Source organism: Schistocerca cancellata, chromosome 11 (assembly GCF_023864275.1).
Source record: "Schistocerca cancellata isolate TAMUIC-IGC-003103 chromosome 11, iqSchCanc2.1, whole genome shotgun sequence".
Lineage (NCBI taxonomy): Eukaryota > Metazoa > Arthropoda > Insecta > Orthoptera > Acrididae > Schistocerca > Schistocerca cancellata.
The window spans coordinates 73,270,744-73,292,149 of NC_064636.1; the positions used below are offsets into that span (position 1 = coordinate 73,270,744).

The 21,406-nt window shown below is 42.7% G+C and overlaps 1 protein-coding gene across 4 annotated transcripts in view; it reads right to left on the reverse strand.

The window, feature by feature from the left end:
• LOC126108680 (nostrin) overlaps nt 1-21,406 on the reverse strand; it is a 675,422-nt gene that overhangs the window by 27,466 nt on the left and 626,550 nt on the right. For all 4 annotated transcript variants that reach the window (XM_049913991.1, XM_049913992.1, XM_049913993.1 and 1 more), the window contains 3 exons: nt 18,742-18,906; nt 15,154-15,342; nt 364-516 (listed from right to left, as the gene is read on the reverse strand). In XM_049913991.1, coding sequence (XP_049769948.1) covers nt 364-516; nt 15,154-15,342; nt 18,742-18,906 — 507 coding nt within the window. The remainder of the gene's footprint in view (nt 1-363; nt 517-15,153; nt 15,343-18,741; nt 18,907-21,406) is intronic.

A 21,406-nucleotide genomic window follows, 5' to 3' on the forward strand; every position in this document is an offset into this window, starting at 1 on the left:
TACCAACGTTTTGTTTGGTAAGTTACAGCATCTGTGTTTTTAGATATATTTTTCCGACGTGGAATGTTTCCCTCTATTATAAATATATTTAGCATGTTCCATGGGGCACATTAGTCTACATTAGATTAAATTAGTTTTTCATTCCACAGATCCGTGCTGAGGAGATCCTCGTGTTCCACATCCACAAGGATCTCCTCAGCACGGACCTATGGAACGAAAAACTAATCTAATCTAATCTAATCTAATCTAATCTAATGTGCCCCATGGAACATGCAAAATAACCAAACTAAACTAAACAAAAATAAAGTAAGCCGGCCCCACAGTAACTTGACCACACAGCCCACCAGCCCTTGCACGCCTCACCTTGAGCACACTGTGCTGCATTCCGGCGCGGTCGCGGGAGACAGAGATGTGCGGAGCCAGCGGGTGCGCCGCTCTCGGCCGGCCTTCCAGCTCCAGAAGTGCGCTCTGGACTTTGAAGCGTGCAGCCTCCAGGTACGCCAGCATGGAACGTGCCTGGAACCCAAAGGCATGTGCTGTGTAATGTAACAGCCACAGATTTTGTATAGGAGTATGCGATACACAATCTTTAATGAAGTAATCGATAAGTTGTGTATTTTGTAATGTTATAGTGTACAATTGCGTTTATTATTTTCCCATTTATTACTTATTAGCTAACACTATTTCTAAGACTTCAATGGCCTTTAATAAAAATTAGTTATACTACTTCATTTGCAAAATTAAAAACTGGATAATTGAGTATTTTGTGTACACAGATTTCCATTCTGCCAAAACAATAATTTCAAAATCAGAAAGATAATAATTTACTTGTCTGATGTAATTCTTGCATAAAATGTGAGGCGTGTTTTTCAAGTAAGTACCATTTTGAAATTAAAAAAAGATGTGCTAAGATATCTCAATAATTTTATTTTTACAAGAAAGCCTGTACCTTAATCTACTTTTCTACATAATTTCCGTCAATATTGAGGCACTTGTCATAATGTTGTACCAGTTATTGAATACCCTACCCATAGATGTCTGCCGCCTGACTTGTTAACCACTGCATCACCACTGTTTGGACTTCGTCACCGTCTCGAAGACGCTGACCGCCCAGGTGTTTCTTCAGGTGCAGGAGCAGATGGTAGTCCATGGGTGCAAGATCGGGGCTGTGCGAAGGATGATCTAGAGTTTCCCATCGAAAAGATGTGATGAGGTCTTTGGTCTGATTCGTCACATGCGGACGGGCATTGTGTTGCAGCAAAACGATGCCCTTGCTCAACTTCCACGGACTGTTGCTTTGATTCTGGTGTGACGTAGGCCACCCATGTTTCAGCGCCCGTAACAATTTGGCTTAAGATATCATCACCGTCGTTGTGGTACCGCTCAAGGAAAGTCAATGTACTGTCCCCACATTTGGATTTTTGCACATCCATCAACATTTTTTGTACCCAACGTGCACACAATTTTTGGTAATTCGAGTGCTCGGCCACAATGCCATACAAAACACTACGAGAAACATTAGGAAAGTCATCCTGCAAGGAGGAAATTGTAAAGTGTCTGTTTTCTCTCACCTTATTGTCCACTTCCTGCATAAAACTTTCATTAACGACCACAGGACGTCCACTTCGTTGTTCATCGTGCACATTTGTACGGCCATCTTTAAATGCTCTCACTCAGTTTCTTACCATTCCATCACTCATAATGTATTCTCCATAAACTGCACAGATCTCATGATGAATATCGATCACTTTTAGGCCTTTCGTACTGTTGTTGTTGTTGTTGTCGTCTTCAGTCCTAACACTGGTTAGATGCAGCTCTCCATGCTACTCTATCCTGTGCAAGCTTCTTCATGTCCCAGTACCTACTACAACCTACATCCTTCTGAATCTGCTTGGTGTATTCATCTCTTGGTCTCCCTCTACGATTTTTACCCTCCACGCTGCCCTCCAATGCTACATTGGTGATCCCTTGATGCCTCAGAACATGTCCTACCAACTGATCCCTTCTTCTAGTCAAGTTGTGCCACAAACTTCTCTTCTCCCCAATTCTATTCAATACCTCCTCATTAGTTATGTGATCTACCCAGCTAACCTTCAGCATTCTTCTGTAGCACTGCATTTGGAAAGCTTCTATTCTCTTCTTGTCCAAACTATTTATGTCCATGTTTCACTTCCATACATGGCTACACTCCATACAAATACTTTCAGAAACGACTTCCTGACACTTAAATCTATACTCGATGTTAACAAATTTTTCTTCAGAAACGCTTTCCTTGCCATTGCCAGTCTACATTTTATATCCTCTCTACTTCGACCATCATGAGTTATTTTGCTCCCCAAATAGCAAAACTCCTTTACTACTCTAAGTGTCTCATTTCCTAATCTAATACCCTCAACATCACCCGACTTAATTCGACTACATTCCATTATCCTCGTTTTGCTTTTGTTGATGTTCATCTTATATCGTCCTTTCAAGACGCTATCCATTCTGTTCAACTGCTCTTCCAAGGCCTTTGCTGTCTCTGACAGAATTACAATGTCATCGGCGAACCTCAAGGTTTTTACTTCTTCTCCATGGATTTTAATACCTACTCCAAATTTTTCTTTCGTTTCCTTCACTGCTTGCTCAATATACAGACTGAATAACATTGGGGAGGGGCTACAACCCTGTCTTACTCCCTTCCTTACCACTGCTTCCCTTTCATGTCCCTCGACTTTTATAACTGACATCTGGTTTCTGTACAAATTGTAAATAGCCTTTTGCTCCTTGTATTTTACCCCTGCCACCTTCAGAATCTGAAAGAGAGTATTCCAGTCAACATTGTCAAAAGCTTTCTCTAAGTCTACAAATGCTAGAAACGTAGGTTTGCCTCTCCCTAATCTAGCTTCCAAGAAGCCTTTAGCACTAGGAAGTCTTATAACAGCCCGTACTTCACAGTCGGCGGGACTCACGATTATCGGAGGCATCTTAAACACTCAGTAGACAATGTAAACAAGGAAGAATCAGTGCGTAGATTAAGGTACAGGCTTTCATGTAAAAATATAATTATTGAGATATCTTAGCACATCTTTTTTTAATTTCAAAATGGTACTTACTTAAAAAACATGTGTTGTATATTAAAATTATTGAACAGAAAGCTCTAAAAAAAGGTTGCACAATAACACGTTAAATTATTCAAATTGTGAACAGTTCAGTAGATAATAATCTAACATGGTTTACAAAGCATTTGGTTCTATTAAATATTTTAACATAAGCATTGCCACCTACATCTACATCTACATTTATACTCCGCAAGCCACCCAACGGTGTGTGGCGGAGGGCACTTTACGTGCCACTGTCATTATCTCCCTTTCCTGTTCCAGTCGCGTATGGTTCGCGGGAAGAACGACTGTCTGAAAGCCTCTGTGCGCGCTCTAATCTCTCTAATTTTACATTCGTGATCTCCTCGGGAGGTATAAGTAGGGGGAAGCAATATATTCGATACCTCATCCAGAAACGCACCCTCTCGAAACCTGGCGAGCAAGCTACACCGCGATGCAGAGCGCCTCTCTTGCAGAGTCTGCCACTTGAGTTTGTTAAACATCTCCGTAACGCTATCACGGTTACCAAATAACCCTGTGACGAAACGCGCCGCTCTTCTTTGGATCTTCTCTATCTCCTCCGTCAACCCGATCTGGTACGGATCCCACACTGATGAGCAATACTCAAGTATAGGTCGAACGAGTGTTTTGTAAGCCACCTCCTTTGTTGATGGACTACATTTTCTAAGGACTCTCCCAATGAATCTCAACCTGGTACCCGCCTTACCAACAATTAATTTTATATGATCATTCCACTTCAAATCGTTCCGCACGCATACTCCCAGATATTTTACAGAAGTAACTGCTACCAGTGTTTGTTCCGCTATCATATAATCATACAATAAAGGATCCTTCTTTCTATGTATTCGCAATACATTACATTTGTCTATGTTAAGGGTCAGTTGCCACTCCCTGCACCAAGTGCCTATCCGCTGCAGATCTTCCTGCATTTCGCTACAATTTTCTAATGCTGCAACTTCTCTGTATACTACAGCATCATCCGCGAAAAGCCGCATGGAACTTCCGACACTATCTACTAGGTCATTTATATATATTGTGAAAAGCAATGGTCCCATAACACTCCCCTGTGGCACGCCAGAGGTTACTTTAACGTCTGTAGATGTCTCTCCATTGAGAACAACATGCTGTGTTCTGTTTGCTAAAAACTCTTCAATCCAGCCACACAGCTGGTCTGATATTCCGTAGGCTCTTACTTTGTTTATCAGACGACAGTGCGGAACTGTATCGAACGCCTTCCGGAAGTCAAGGAAAATGGCATCTACCTGGGAGCCTGTATCTAATATTTTCTGGGTTTCATTAACAAATAATGCGAGTTGGGTTTCACACGATCGCTGTTTCCGGAATCCATGTTGATTCCTACATAGTAGATTCTGAGTTTCCAAAAACGACATGATACTCGAGCAAAAGACATGTTCTAAAATTCTACAACAGATCGACGTCAGAGAGATAGGTCTATAGTTTTGCGCATCTGCTCGACGACCCTTCTTGAAGACTGGGACTACCTGTGCTCTTTTCCAATCATTTGGAACCTTCTGTTCCTCTAGAGACTTGCGGTACACGGCTGTTAGAAGGGGGGCAAGTTCTTTCGCGTACTCTGTGTAGAATCGAATTGGTATCCCGTCAGGTCCAGTGGACTTTCCTCTGTTGAGTGATTCCAGTTGCTTTTCTATTCCTTGGACACTTATTTCAATGTCAGCCATTTTTTCGTTGGTGCGAGGATTTAGAGAAGGAACTGCAGTGCGGTCTTCCTCTGTGAAACAGCTTTGGAAAAAGGTGTTTAGTATTTCAGCTTTACGCTTGTCATCCTCTGTTTCAATGCCATCATCATCCCAGAGTGTCTGGACATGATGTTTCGAGCCACTTACTGATTTAACGTAAGACCAGAACTTCCTAGGATTTTCTGTCAAGTCGGTACCTAGTATTTTACTTTCGAATTCACTGAACGCTTCACGCATAGCCCTCCTTACGCTAACTTTGACATCGTTTAGCTTCTGTTTGTCTGAGAGGTTTTGGCTGCGTTTAAACTTGGAGTGAAGCTCTCTTTGCTTTCGCAGTAGTTTCCTAACTTTGTTGTTGTACCACGGTGGGTTTTTCCCGTCCCTCACAGTTTTGCTCGGCACGTACCTGTCTAAAACGCATTTAACGGTTGCCTTGAACTTTTTCCATAAACACTCAACATTGTCAGTGTCGGAACAGAAATTTTCTTTTTGATCTGTTAGGTAGTCTGAAATCTGCCTTCTATTACTCTTGCTAAACAGATAAACCTTCCTCCCTTTTTTTATATTCCTATTAACTTCCATATTCAGGGATGCTGCAACGGCCTTATGATCACTGATTCCCTGTTCTGCACTTACAGAGTCGAAAAGTTCGGGTCTGTTTGTTATCAGTAGGTCCAAGATGTTATCTCCACGAGTCGGTTCTCTGTTTAATTGCTCGAGGTAATTTTCGGATAGTGCACTCAGTATAATGTCACTCGATGCTCTGTCCCTACCACCCGTCCTAAACATCTGAGTGTCCCAGTCTATATCTGGTAAATTGAAATCTCCACCTAAGACCATAACATGCTGAGAAAATTTATGTGAAATGTATTCCAAATTTTCTCTCAGTTGTTCTGCCACTAATGCTGCTGAGTCGGGGGGTCGGTAAAAGGAGCCAATTATTAACCTTGCTCGGTTGTTGAGTGTAACCTCCACCCATAATAATTCACAGGAACTATCCACTTCTACTTCACTACAGGAAGTAGTAAATGTTAACAATTGAAACATGTAATGGATCTGGGAGATGTTATTTTTTTTATCGTATTCGTCGATACCAAATTGTAAATGTTTTCTTATATTTTTTGTCAGAATTTTTTTATTATAATTTGCCTTATTATATGTTAATTTACTTATATTTTTGAGAGTAAAAGCATATTGATTACTATTAGTAAATGTATCGAAGAATAGCAAAGAGAATGATTACAAGTGGAAGCTTGTGTGTTGTGTAAAATATCTTTGACGCTGGAGTCATCTTTGACTGTACTCAGTCGGCAGTTAACTCTTGGTGTGTGTTGACGGAAGAAGAGTGTGCAGGTCGCCGTCATAAATAATTTTGAATTATGTTACTATTTTTTATATAAACTATAAGAAAAAACTACATTTGAAGAAATGGTATTTGAAACACCAAAAATGTGGCAAACACATTGAACCAGGTCATTTCTGCAACTGACAAAGATGCATTGTGGAATCATACTTCATTAGACAACTGAAGCCAAGACTAATATCGCCTTGTAAACATCTAACGGAAAAGGTACTGTCACGAAACATGGCAAATTTAAGTAAGTAAAAACTAGTGAGCATATTTTCAACTTGTGTCTTAGCCGGGATACCGTATTTCAAACAATTATGCACTTTGGCAGGAATTCACATATTTCAAAAGCAACTGCTCAAAATCAATATTTTAAGAAATTTTTTATCAAAAAGAAATAATTGTATAAAGAAGCAAATAGTGTAAAAATATTTTCTCCATTATTGTAAAACTTATGGTCATTTAAGTTTTTGTGAATATGTTATTTTTGATTGTAACTTCCTAAAAAATATTAATAATCTTAAATATAAATGAACTTGTAATCACTAATTGTTACTTTTTATATCAATGCTGCTGCAAGACCAAATAAATCAGCTGATACAGTCAGTTGCCGGTCAGACGTTAGTATGTGGTACAAAAGCTGTAGTTTAAATCACAAAATGCATCAAGTATTTAATTAGTCTGTAAAAAGTTTATGAAGATATGTTTGAAGATTAAGACAATACATTACATGAGTTAATAGTCAGTGTTTCATTCCATAGATTGAAAATTATACACGGATCCCTTGCTAAAAATAAATATTGAGACAGTTTCTTCAGATAAGTGTTATTAGGAGTAGGATAGGTACTTTGGAAAAAAGTTCTGCTTTCTCTTCGTACAATAATCAGCTGCTGTTTTTATCTAATACTTTAAAGGAAGTATTTACTATCAGCACTATTATCAGATGCTACAGAAAATGTCAAGATATCAAACAGATAATAGTATTCAGAAGGATAGATTCAGCATATAGAAAAGTCAAAAAAACTTTAAAATGAGTTTACAAGCAAATAAATCAACATTAAGAGCAGAAAGAGTATTAGACTGTTAAATGCAGAGGAAAGAGGTGAAAAGGGTGCATTGTGAGCCTCAAAGATGGGGAGGAATTTTTTGTTGAGGTGATAGAAGTAGAAATGGGAGTTTATGTGGAAGACATAGGTGTTCCAGTGTTAGAATCAGAGCCTTGGAAGACTTGTGACCAAATGAGGTGGAACCAAACAACTACTAGACTTAGTGTGTATGGCACTGGAGTGATAACACTTTGGAAGTATATCAGACACACAATCTAGAAGATAGGAATGGCAGGTAAATGTAAGAATTAAAGCACAATCAGCTTGACTGGCTCATACATCCCATTTACTTCTTCTCAGATGAGTGAACTAAAGACCACATGCCAATCTCTATTCCTTATTTACTATTCTTTTGTTTTCTCCCAGTACTCTTTCATATTTGTTCACTACATTTGTTCTTTCTCTCTTTTGAACACTTTGGATGAAGTCCCCCCCCCCCCATCCCTCCCCCCCCCCTCCCCACTCCACTCTGCTATCTTGGAAACCTCCCATATTCAATACTTTTCCCCTAAACACTTCTCTGTCGCTTGTTTCTTGAGCTTTTATATTATTTTTCTGAATTTACCAAGTTTTTATACCATAAATATTTGAAGATCTTCTTGGTTAATCTACTATCTTCGATTTGATATAAATGCTAACAAATATCAGTCTTTTTTTTATTACTTCTGATATGATTTATGATTTCTACGTTTCAGTAAATGTAAATGTAATAGCCAACATTCCACAGTATTTTGTGGGAATGTGCCTAATACTTTCCAATGATTTACCTTTCTAGTATTTCTAATTTATCTAAATGGCAGTTTAGTGTTAAACATTCACTTGCATATAGGCATTTTGGCTACACTACTGTATTGTAATGCCTAATTTTTGCAGTTCTGGGCAGGCATTTTTTTCTTGTCATGGTCTTTGCTTGTGTCATGGACCTTTTCCATTTTGTGTATCCATTCCTCTATGGCAACTTTTCCCAAATCATTTTCTTGGATTATCTTCCCAAGATATTCCAGTTTTTTAGCCTTCTATATTTGATTAACATCTGTTTTTAGGAATTTCAGTGTATTTTCTATATTTGTTAATCTTTTTTTTTTCCTGCAGGAATTCTTAACTGGCCCTAGTGGCTAGTTCTTCTGAAAGGTTAATGTGTATTAACAGCAGATGTAACATTTTCATTTAATCTGAAGATTGGGATAATCAAATGCTCTCTCATGTCTAACAATGCAGCATACATGTGTTATGTACACATAAGGAAGTAAGATTTAGAAGTAACTATAACACAAATAGTGGAAAGCAGTAATAGGTATAGCAGAAAAAAGTGGAATTTAAGTTAGTTCAATAAAAGCAAATCACCAAAGGCGGATCACAATCATATTTAAAAACTGGGGACACTTGTAGCAATGGATATGAGAGAGATGGTGAGCCAGAGAGAAGACGGCAGGACCTGCTGTTCTGTTTAACTCAGAGAGGTTTACAAAAGGGAGTGCTTCAGCTTTTCTTCAAAGCAATAGGGAGCGCATTGAATAGTGCACAGAGGGTAAGTAAGTTTGTTCCAGAAATGGATAGCAGCAACAGAGGAGGAGAATGCTGGCGTTTATGTTGACGAAGACTTTGTGAATCATTATGTATTAAGAATGAGAGTAGCTAGGACAGTGGGTAAGTATGTTTTAAGGATGAGAATAGCTAGGACAGTGAGTGAGCCAGACCTGGTGTTGCGGTTATGATGAGATGACAGGTACCTTGATCTGTGGCACTGAGGACAGTGTGCACTGACAAGCCAGTGAAGTGGACAAAGCTTATGCTAGTTATGTAACTTGTCTGGCCTCATCCATTGTAGCTGCAGATATAGGGTGGTCAATTAATAGTGACCGGGCCAAATATCTCATGAAATAAGCGACAAACGAAAACACTAGAAAGATCGAAACTCGTCTAGCTTGAAGGGGGAAATCAGATGGTGCTATGGATGGCCCAGTAGATGGCGCTGCCATAGGTCAAACGGATATCAACTGTTTTTTTAAATAGGAACCCCCATTTCTTATTACATGTTCATCTAGTACGTAAAGAAATATGAATGATTTAGTTGGACCACTTTTTTCACTTTGTGATAGATGGTGCTGTAATAGTCACAAATGCGTAAGTACGTGGTATCAAGTAACATTCCGCCAGTGCGGACGGTATTTGCTTTGTGATACATTACCCGTGTTAAAATGGACCGTTTACCAATTGCGGGAAAGGTCGATATTGCATTGACGTGTAGCTATTGTGATCAAAATGCCCAACGGGCATGTGCTATGTACACTGCTCAGTATCCTGAACGACATCATCCAAGTGTCCGGACCGTTCGCCGGATAGTTACGTTATTTAAGGAAACAGGAAGTGTTCAGCCACATGTGAAACGTCAACCACGACCCACAACAAATGATGATGTGCAAGTAGGTGTTTCAGCTGCTGTTGCAGCTAATCGGCACATCAGTAGCAGACAAATTGCACGAGAATCGGGAATCTCAAAAACATTGGTTTTGACAATGCTAAATCAACATCAATTGCATCCGTACCATATTTTTGTGCACCAGGAATCGCATGATGACGACTTTGAACATCATGTACAGTTCTGCCACTGGGCACAAGAGAAATTACGGGAAGATGACAGATTTTTCGCACGCGTTCTATTTAGCAACGAAGCGTCATTCACCAACAGCGGTAACGTAAACGGGCATAATATGCTGTATTGGGCAACAGAAAATCCACGATGGCTGTGACAAGTGGAACATCAGCGACCTTGGTGGGTTAATGTATGGTGCGGCATTATGGGAGGAAGGATAATTGGCCCCCATTTTATCGATGGCAATCTTAAGGTGCAATGCATGCTTATTTTCTACGTAATGTTCTACCAATGTTACTACAAGATGTTTCACTGCATGACAGAATGGCGATGTACTTCCAACATGATGGATGTCCGGCAGATAGCGTGCGTGAGGTTGAAGCGGTATAGAATAGCATATTTCGTGACAGGTGGATTGGTCGCCGAAGTACCATGCCGTGGCCCGCACGTTTACCAGATCTGCCGTCCACGGATTTCTTTCTCTCGGGAAAGTTGAAGCATATTTGCTACCGTGATCCACTGACATGCCTGATAACATGTGTCAGTGCATTGTCAATGCATGTGCGAACATTACGAAAGGCGAACTACTCATTGTTGAGAGGAATGTCGTTACACGTATTGCCAAATGCATTGAGGTTGACGGACATCATTTTGAGCATTTATTGCATTAATGTGGTATTTACAGGTAATCATGCTGTAACAGCATGCGTTCTCAGAAATGATAGGTTCACAAAGGTACATGTATCACATTGGAACAACCGAAATAAAATGTTCAAATGTACCTATGTTCTGTATTTTAATTTAAAAAACCTACCTGTTACCAATTGTTTGTCTAAAATTGTGAGCCTTATGTTTGTGACTATTATGGCGCCATCTATCACAAAGCGAAAAAAGTGATCCAACTAAAACATTCATATTTCTTTACGTACTACATGAATAAGTAATAAAAAATGCGGGTTCCTGCTTAAAAAAACGCAGTTGATATCTGTTTGACCTATGGCAGCGCCATCTAGCGGTCCAGCCATAGTGCCATCTGGTTTCCCCCTTCAAGCTAGACGAGCTTTGTTGTTTGTAGTTTTCTCGTTTGACGCTTATTTCGTGAGATATTTGGCCCGGTCTCGATCAGCGGACCACCCTGTATAATGCACAGATGTAGTTGAGGCTGGAAAATTATTCACAGACATTGACATGACCACTGTGTATGCTTGACATAAACATGCAAAACCTCTCATCACAGATGGAAGGTGGCAGTACCTAACAGTGGAGGGTATATAAAGCATGTCGTGAGGGTGGAAAAAAATAGTACAGTTGTAATGTGGAAATGGAATTATTTCTTTGATGTCCAGAACAATGTGGTCATGGCTTTCAGGCCAATGGTGGAAGAATTTCTGAAATGGCTAAGTTTGTAAACCATTTGGGTGCTGCTGTGATTAAAGTATACCACACACAGCAAAATGGTGTTATCCAAAACCAGCACAGAAGCAACTATGGTGCACCACAGGCCATAGAAGACAGTGGTTAACAATGGCTATGGAGATGTGCAGCAGTTGAGCAAATGGCTGCCCAGATGAACTGAGGGGCTATCAACAGTGTATCCTCAATGACTGTTCAGCATCGTTGCTGCATACGGACCACCATAGCAGGCACCTGGTTCGTGCACCTGTGCCGACTGCTGTTCAGCAGTGATAAAGGCTGGAATTTGCATGTCAGTACAATAAGTGGCCTTTTCAGATGAGTCACGTTTTATGCACCGACAGACATTTGGCCATTGGCGTGAACAGTGTGAAGAGTTTAAAAGCAACAAGGAGGGGCTGTTATAGTCTGGGGCATTCCCTTGATGCTCGCCTCATTCTGGAAGGCAGAATGTGTCAACACAAGTATGCACCTATCCTTGGGAACCATCCTTACCACTACATGGAGATTCTTTTCCCCGGCACAATGGCATCTACCAGCAGGACAATGCAACGTGTCACACAGCTTGCAGTGTATGCGTGTGGTTCGAAGAACATTAGCATGAGTTAGCCGTACTCCCCTGGCCACCAACACCGCCTCCCTCCCTCACAATCTAAACCGAATCAAGAATCTCTGGGACCGCATCGATTGGGTTGTTCATACATGGAGCTTCAGCCAATAAAACTAGTGTAACTGGGCATGGTTCTGGAGGCAGCATGCCTCCACATCCCTGTCAGTACCTTACAGAACATCATTTACTCTCTTCTTGCACATCTTGCAGCAGTTCACGTTGCCAAAGGTTATTCAGGCTTTTGCCAAGGGGTCACATTAATGTGACTAGACATACATACGTAATGTGACCAAATTAATAAAAAATCATCTATTGATATATTCGAACAAATAATCAAAAATTTTCAAAATAGCACCTTCTTGCATCGATACACTTCTGGAGGTGGTGTTTCCATGCCTGGAAGGCATCCTGGAATGTCTTTCCAGAATGTCCTTTAGACTTAATGTAACATGTGGCTGGATGCTTTCAATTGTGTCCCAGTGTTTTCCTTTCATGACTCCTTTTAACTGAGGAAACGAAAAAAAGTCAGCAGGAACCAGGTCAGGTCTGTAGAGAGGCTGGGGAAGCAATGGGGTCTCGGTCCTCGAGGAAGTAATTAACAATAAAGGCGTTAGGACTCGGCACGTTCTGGTGGTGAACTTCCCACGTGTCCTCAATGTCGCTTCGACATCGCGAGACCCTCCTTTTCAGTCTTTTGAGCACTTCCGAGTAGAAAGCTGAGTTCACTGTAGTCCAGGTAGGTATGAATTCGTGGTGGACAATGCTCTGATGTCAAAGAAGACAATGAGCACAGTTTTGATCCTGGACTTGCTCGTGCGTGCCTTCAAAGGGACAGGGCGGCAATGGTGTGGCCACTCTGAACTCTGCCTTTTTGTCTCAGGGTCATACTCAAAAATCCATGACTCATCGCCAGTGATAACCGAGTTTAAAAAATCAGGATCATTTTCACACATTTCCAACATTCCTTCGCACTGAAGCACTAGCATGTGGTTTTGTTCGTCGGTCAACACTCTTGGGACGTGTTTGGCCACACCTTTCTCATGTTCAAATCTTCGCTCACAATGTGGAAAACGGTTATTTTTGACATGTTTAGAGTGCGTACTATCAACTGGAGGTTTAGCCGTCTGTCAGAGTTCAAACAATCACGGACATGCCTCATATTTTCGTCGACTCGTGCGGTTGATGTCCGTCCACTGCGAGGTTCGTCAGTGATCTGCTCTCGGCCCTCCGTGAACCACTTGTGCCATCTTGTGATTTGGACAAGCAATCAGTCCCAAAGGCACGCTGAAGTAATGGAGACGTTTCGGTGGTGGACTTCCCAAGTTTGACGCAAAATTTGATGGCATACCGTTGCTCTACAGAATGATCCATTGTGCCGTGTTACATCAACTCAAAACGGGGTTGACAGAAATGCAGGTACTGACTCTCTGGCATCTTGAAGCTGAATGAGACAATGAGCGTTTTGTACGTAACACCCCCCTCCACTTAGCCCAGCCGATTACAACACACTGTGGTGTACCTTTGTGTCAGAACAAAACCGATCGCATTACTTATGGAATGCAGTCTGTATACATATATACACTACTGCACATTAAAATTGCTACACTTCCAAGATGGTGTGCTACAGATGCAAGATTTAACCGACAGGCAGAAGATGCTGTGATTTGCAAATGATTAGCTTTTCAGAGCATTCACATGGGGTTGGCACCGGTGGCGACACCTACGACGTGCTGACATGAGGAAAGTTTCCAACCCATTTCTCATACACAAACAGCAGTTGACTGGCGTTGCCTGGTGAAACGTTGTTGTGATGTCTCGTGTAAGGGGAGAAATGCGTACTATCACTTTTCCGACTTTTATAAAGGTCGGGTTGTAGCCCATCGCGATTGTGGTTTATCGTATTGCAACATTGCTGCTCGCATTGGTCAAGATCGAATGACTGTTAGCAGAATATGGAATCGGTGGGTTCAGGAGGGTAATACGGAACGCCGTGCTGGATCCCAACGGCCTCGTATCACTAGCAGTCGAGATGACAGGCATCTTATCCGCACGGCTGTAACGGATCGTGCAGCCACGTCTCGATTCCTGAGTTAACAGATGGGGATGTTTGCAGGACAACAACCATCTGCACGAACAGTTCGATGACGTTTGCAGCAGCACGGAGACTGTGGCTGCTGTTACCTTTGACGCTGCATCACAGAGAGGAGTGCCTGTGATGGTGTATTCGATGACGGACCTGGGTGCATGAATGGCAAAACGTCATTTTTTCGGATGAATCCAGGTTCTGTTTACAGCATCACGATGGTCGCATCCATGTTTAGTGACATCGCGGTGAACGCACTTTGGAAGCGTGTATTCGTCATCACCATTCTGGCGTATCACCCGGCATGATGGTATGGGGTGCCACGCATTACACGTCTTAGTCACCTCTTGTTGACGGCACTTTGAACAGTGGACGTTACATTTGAGATGTGTTACGACCAGTGGCTCTACCCTTCATTCGATCCCTGGGAAACTCTACATTTCAGCAGGATAATGCATGACTGCATGTTGCAGGTCCTGTTTGGGCCTTTCTAGATACAGAAAATATTCGACTGCTGCTCTGGCCAGCACATTCTGGAGACCTCTCACCAATTGGAAACATCTCGTCAATGGTGGCCGAGCAACTGGCTCATCACAATACGCCAGTCACTGCGCTTGACGAACTGTGGTATCGTGCTGAAGCTGCATGGGCAGCTGTACCTGTACACACCATCCGAGCTCTGTTTGACTCAATGCCCAGGCGTTTGAAGGCCGTTATTACAGCCAGATGTGGTTGTTCTGGGTACTGATTTCTCAGGATCTATGCACCCATATTGCGTGAACTTGTAATCACATGTCAGTTCCAGTATAATATATTTGTCCAATGAATACCCGTTTATCATCTGCATTTCTTCTTGGTGTAGCAATTTTAATGGCCAGAAGTGATATGGTTCGGTTAGGCTTAGGCTTAGGTTAGGTTCTGTCCGTCTGGAAGTCTGTTAACATGTGGTGCAAATATGTGAAGCACATTTGTCAAGGAGTTGTTGAGATTTTTGGTAATGATGTTGTATTTATAAGGTAGTATAGATTAGTGTAATGACTCCTGTGCTTGTTTTCAACACATTGATAATCAATGATGAAATAGGGGAGACTCAAAGAATGTTATTGTTGTGAAGGTGTGTATTGTGTAATGAGGTCTGGAAGCAGACCGAGTGAACACTGGAGCCTCCAGCCGGTACTCACGTGGTGCAGCTTATCGGCGACACTCTCGCCCCCGGAGTCCGCCGCCCCCGGTGATCCGCCGCCCCCGGCCCCGGTCCCCGAGTCGGAGGCGGAGGCCTTGAGCGCCCTTGCCAGCTGCTCGACGCCCTGCTTGCCGCGCCGCTCGCGCTCCAGGTCTTGCCGGATCAGCTGCAGCAGCTTGACCAGTGCCTAAGAATTGACATAACGTGTTGAAACGAGACAAATTTAATCGTGGCATGGGATGGGGGGAGAAGCTCAACAATGGTAGGAGGCAGGAAATTGTCCTCATGTGTCAAGAAACAGGGAAAAAGTTTGAATCTGACTGGGTTCGTCTAAAGGCAAATGAGGGAGCCACAGCCTTCTGTTCTGGGTCTGTGAGTTCTCTTGATATAAGGAACTGATCTGAATCTGAGTGGGATGAAATGTGTCAGATAACTTAAAAATATTTTGGTTCTGGTTCTATACCATAAACTGACAGGAAATAATAGAAAACCAAGAATTACTCCACAACAAAATTGTGCAGTGGTGTAACAGTCAAGAGGACAGCCTGCACTTTTTGAACTGTTTTCTGTATAAAGATTAAATCTTATGGTCAGTTTAAAATATCTTATGAGTAAATGCATATTAAACTGAAGCTTATTATTATGTAACTTCTTTTCTTTAAACACATTTTCATCCTCTTTCCATAATTTAGCTTATTTAATATGATTATGTCTTTTTTTGGAAATTCTGTAAAGAAAATGTAAGAGTAGCACTCTTCATCTTTACACTCCTACAATGTGGCTTACTGTCTTGTTATAGGAAGTCGCCACAAGGTAATCACAGGTGTATTTTCAGTTGCAGGATTCAGACACTACTGCTAAGGATAGTCTTGAGCAGATAAAAGATACAGAATTTGATTGTTTTGCAGGTGAAAGAAGCAGAGTAAAAATTGCAGAGTTCATGTGTTGAGTAGGTACAAGATGAAGAGTTCACGCGTGATGCAGAGTTCGTGTGTTCAGCAGATACAAGATGCGGAGGTCACATGTTGAGTAGTTAAAAGGTGTGGAGCTCATATGTTGAATAGGTAAAAGATTGCAAGTTTGTGAGTTGTGCAGGTTGAAGTGTGTAGCTTGTGTGTTGCAGAGACAAAATTTGTGAGGTTCATTCGTTGATCAGGGTAAAGGTGCAGAGTTCATGCGTTGAGCAGGTAAAAATTGTGGTGATAATGTGCTGAGTAGGTGAAAGATGTGGAGTTTGTATGTTGAGGAGCTAAGAGATGTTGACTTTACAGTCAGCTGAGAAGAGACATGTCCATGAATGGCTGCAAATGGTCTCTTAGAAGCTCAACATAGCTGTTTTAGCGGGACCATAGGACTCAGTTCATTCTACATAAACACAGCCCACACCATTATGGAGCCACCAACAGCTTGCACGGTGCCTTGTTGGCAACTTGAGACTGTCGCTTTGTGGGATGTGTGCTGCAGTTGAACCCTACCATCAGCTCTTACCAGCTGGAATTGGGACTCATCAGAGCATGCCATGGTTTTCATCACGCTGCCCTAACAGATATGATCGCTGTAAATTCCACATTGCTTTCTGCTATTATTTCGCACATTGTTGCTTGTCTGTTAGCACTGACAACTCTACACAAACGCCGCAGATTGCTGTTATTAAGTGAAGGCCGCTGGACCCTATGTTGTCTGTGGTGACAAGTATTGCCTGAATTTGGTCTTCTCAACACACTCTTGACACCGTGGATCTCAGAATACTGAATTCCCTAGAATGATTTCCAAAATGGAATGTCTCATACATCTAGCTCCGACTATCATTCTGCGTTCATAATCTGTTAATTCCCATCGTGTGGCCATAATCACATCGGACAATTTTTCACATGAGTCACCTGAGTATAAATGACAGGTCAGCCAATGCACTGCCCTTTTATGCCTCATGTGGGCGATACTACCTCCATGTGTACGTGTGCATATCGCTATTCGACGACTTTTGCCACCTCCGTGTAGCGCTGAGCAGGTAACAGATGCAGAGTTTATGGTGTGAGCAGGTAAAATTTGTGGAGTTTGAGTGTTAAGCAGATAAAAGTTGCAAGGTTTATGTGTTGAGCAGGTAATATGCGGGTCACTCCAAAAGAAATGCACACAATTTTTTTTAATCCATCTTTTACTCTACACGTTTGAAAGTTTTACAGTGCGTAGAATACATCCTTTAGGAACAATATTTTCATTTCTCCACATAATTTCCATCCCTCTCAACTGCATTACGCCATCTAGGAACCAGGGCCTGTATACCCGCACGGTAAAATTCTGGACCAACCTGTTGGAGCCACTGTTTGGCAGTGTGCACAAGGGAGTCATCATCTTCAAACCTTCTTCCATGAAGAGAGTCTTTCAGTTTCCCAAAGAGGTGATAGTCACATGGAGCCAGGTCAGGACTGTAAGGCGGGTGTTTCAGTGTTGTCCATCCGAGTTTTGTGATCGCTTCCACGGTTTTTTGACTGACACATGGGCGTGCATTGTCGTGCAACAGCAAAACATCCTGCTTTGACCAATGTGGTCGAACATGACTCAGTCGAGCTCGAAGTTTCTTCAGTGTCGTCACATATGTATCAAAATTTATGGTGGTTCCACTTGGCACAATGTTCAAAAGCAAGAGTCCTTCGGAATCTAAAAACACCATAGCCATAACTTTTCCAGCAGAAGGTGTGGTTTTGAATTTTTTTTTCTTGGTGGAATTTGCACGATGCCACTGCACTGATTGCCTCTTCGTCTCTGGTGAAAAATGATGGAGCTGTGTTTCATCACCTGTCACAATTCTTCCAAGAAATTCATCTCCACCATTGTCGTACTGTTCCAAAAGTTTGCTGCATACCGTTTTCTTGTTTCTTTGTGAGCCACTGTCAACATCTTGGGAACCCACCTGGCACAAACCTTTTTTAACGCCAACACTTTCAGTATTCTGCAAACACTTCCTTCCCCTATCCCAACGTAGCGTGGCAATTCATTCACTGTGATGCGTCTGTCAGCAGTCACCAATTCGTTAACTCTCAGCACATTGTCTGGAGTGTGTGCAGTACGAGGCCTGCCACTGCGAGGGCAATCCTCAATACTGCCGTGCCTGTTTTCGTCACGTAACCTGCTCGCCCACCGACTAACTGTACTGCGATCGACAGCAGCATCTCTGTACACCTTTTTCAACCTCTCGTGGATGTTTTCCACTGTCTCGTTTTGACAGTACAGGAATTCTATGACAGCACGTTGCTTCTGACGAACGTCAAGTGCAGCAGCCATCTTGAAGACATGCTGTGACAGCGCCACTCACGGGTACAGGTTGAACTAAGTTTGAAAACAAGCGGAAAGGATGTATCTACGCACAGTAAAACTTTCACACATGCAAAATCAAAACAAAAATAGCGTGCATTTCTTTTGGAGTGACACTCGTACTTGGAGTTTGCGTTGAGCAGCTGCAAAGTGTGTGTGCTGAGTAGGTAAAAGGTGCAGAGTTTTTGTGTTGCGCAGGTAAAATATGCGAAGTTGGTGTGTTGAGCAGGTAGAAGTGGAGGAGTCGGCGTGAGCCGCTGAGTGACTGATTTACCTGCTTGCGGCGGTCCCGGTTCATGGCGAGGGTGACGTGCTCGGCGTAGAAGTCTGGCAGCAGCTGCTCCGGCAGGGGGTTCCCCGCGCCCTGTAGTGCCGCCGTCGTCCGCAAGTCGCGCTGCACGTCCATCGCCTCCACCGGCTCGCGAAGCCGCGCTACGCTCTGCAGCAGCAACAACGCCATCTCACACTACACAATACAATACGTACACCCAATGATGGTTTCGCCTCTACGGCACATTCAAACTTCATTCCCCACGTACGAGGGCAGTTCAATAAGTAATGCAACACTTTTTTTTCTCGGCCAATATTGGTTGAAAAAACCGGAAATTTCTTGTGGAATATTTTCAAACATTCTCGTATAGTTTCATTGACTTCCGACAGGTGGCAGCGCTGTATGGAGTTGTTAAAATGGCGTCTGTAACGGATGTGCGTTGCAAACAACGGGCAGTGATCGAGTTTCTTTTGGCGGAAAACCAGGGCATCTCAGATATTCGTAGGCGCTTGCAGAATGTCTACGGTGATCTGGCAGTGGACAAAAGCACAGTGAGTCATTGGGCAAAGCGTGTGTCATCATCGCCGCAAGGTCGAGCAAGACTGTCTGATCTCCCGCGTGCGGGCCGGCCGTGCACAGCTGTGACCATCAAACAACTCAGTGCTAAACTTGACATCTCTGTTGGTAGTGCTGTCACAATTGTTCACCAGTTGGGATATTCAAAGGTTTGTTCGCGCTGGGTCCCTCGTTGTCTAACCGAACACCATAAAGAGCAAAGGAGAACCATCTGTGCGGAATTGCTTGCTCGTCATGTGGCTGAGGGTGACAATTTCTTGTCAAAGATTGTTACAGGCGATGAAACATGGGTTCATCACTTCGAACCTGAAACAAAATGGCAATCAATGGAGTGGCGCCACACCCACTCCCCTACCGAGAAAAAGTTTAAAGCCATACCCTCAGCCGGTAAAGTCACGGTTACAGTCTTCTGGGACGCTGAAGGGGTTATTCTGTTCGATGTCCTTCCCCGTGGTCAAACGATCAACTCTGAAGTGTATTGTGCTACTCTTCAGAAATTGAAGAAACGACTTCAGCGTGTTCGTAGGCACAAAAATCTGAACGAACTTCTCCTTCTTCGTGACAACGCAAGACCTCACACAAGTCTTCGCACCCGAGAGGAGCTCACAAAACTTCAGTGGACTGTTCTTCCTCGTGCACCCTACAGCCCCGATCTCGCACCGTCGGATTTCCACATGTTTGGCCCAATGAAGGACGCAATCCGTGGGAGGCACTACGCGGATGATGAAGAAGTTATTGATGCAGTACGACGTTGGCTCCGACATCGACCAGTGGAATGGTACCGTGCAGGCATACAGGCCCTCATTTCAAGGTGGCGTAAGGCCGTAGCATTGAATGGAGATTACGTTGAAAAATAGTGTTGTGTAGCTAAAAGATTGGGGAATAACCTGGTGTATTTCAATGCTGAATAAAACAACCCCTGTTTCAGAAAAAAAATGTGTTGCATTACTTATTGAACTGCGCTCGTAAATCCGCGACATATTGTTGTATAAAGTAACAGGTTGAGTTGCGTAAGATTTAGCATTTTCAGCAAATAACAGTGCATAAAGGGGCATGTAATGTAGTTGTACGTTTAATATTCCTAGCTCCTATATCAACTGAGAAAGTAAAGTAAGTATGATTCTTTTAAATGGAACGAACTGTTGTTTTTTTTTTTTTTTTTTTTGAAAAAGACGAGTGCCTTGACGTAATACTTGCTAGTGTTTGCGTTCAAACTTTGCAAAAATATCAGAGAAAATTGCTAAAGCTGAGAGGCGAGGCAGCCGCAACCAGCTGTTGCAGCGTAAACACCACTCTCATGCCAGGCTCCATCGTTGTGTCAAATCTTCCGACTGTTTACTTGTTTCCACAAAGTCTGATTACTTAAACGTGTGAAAGTATATGTGTTTCAAGTAATTTCCCTAAGCCCCTTCTGATACACTAGAATTAGCAAAAAAAGTGGTATCTCGCTGTTCCTATTAGGGGTTCTAGGGGTTGTAGAGTGGACTTAGTAGATAAAGTTTTTATAATCCATGTCTGGAAACGGAGCGTTCGGATGTAAAGCAAGTTCGAAGACCAGATCACCAGGAAGATAGCCCGCCCCCGGTAGCTGAGTGTTCAGCGCGACGGACTGTCAATCCTAAGTGCCCGGGTTCGATTCCCGGGTGGGTCGGAGAATTTTCTCCGCTCAGGGACTGGGTGTTGTGTTGTCCTAATCATCATCATTCCATCCCCATCGACGCGCAAGTCGCCGAAGTGGCGTCAAATCGAAAGACTTGCACCAGGCGAGCGGTCTACCCGACGGGGGGGGGGGTCCTAGTCACACGACATTTCATTTCACCAGGAAGATAGAAGTTACTAAAAGCCAAGAACAGTCAGGCTTTGACATTTGTGTGTCCCATGTAGAAAACTTGTTAAACACCCTATATAGCTTGTCTATGATGGAAGTTGCCAGGTGGACACAGCTTACTACGCTCACATCGTACCGAATTGGTACAGTCCAGAGAACTTATAGAACGTCCTGTAGATCCTCGTCTCAAGGGCAACCCAAAGAACTTACTATACATCTCTATCTCCTAAAAACTTACTAATCAACCTGTAGACACAGCGCATT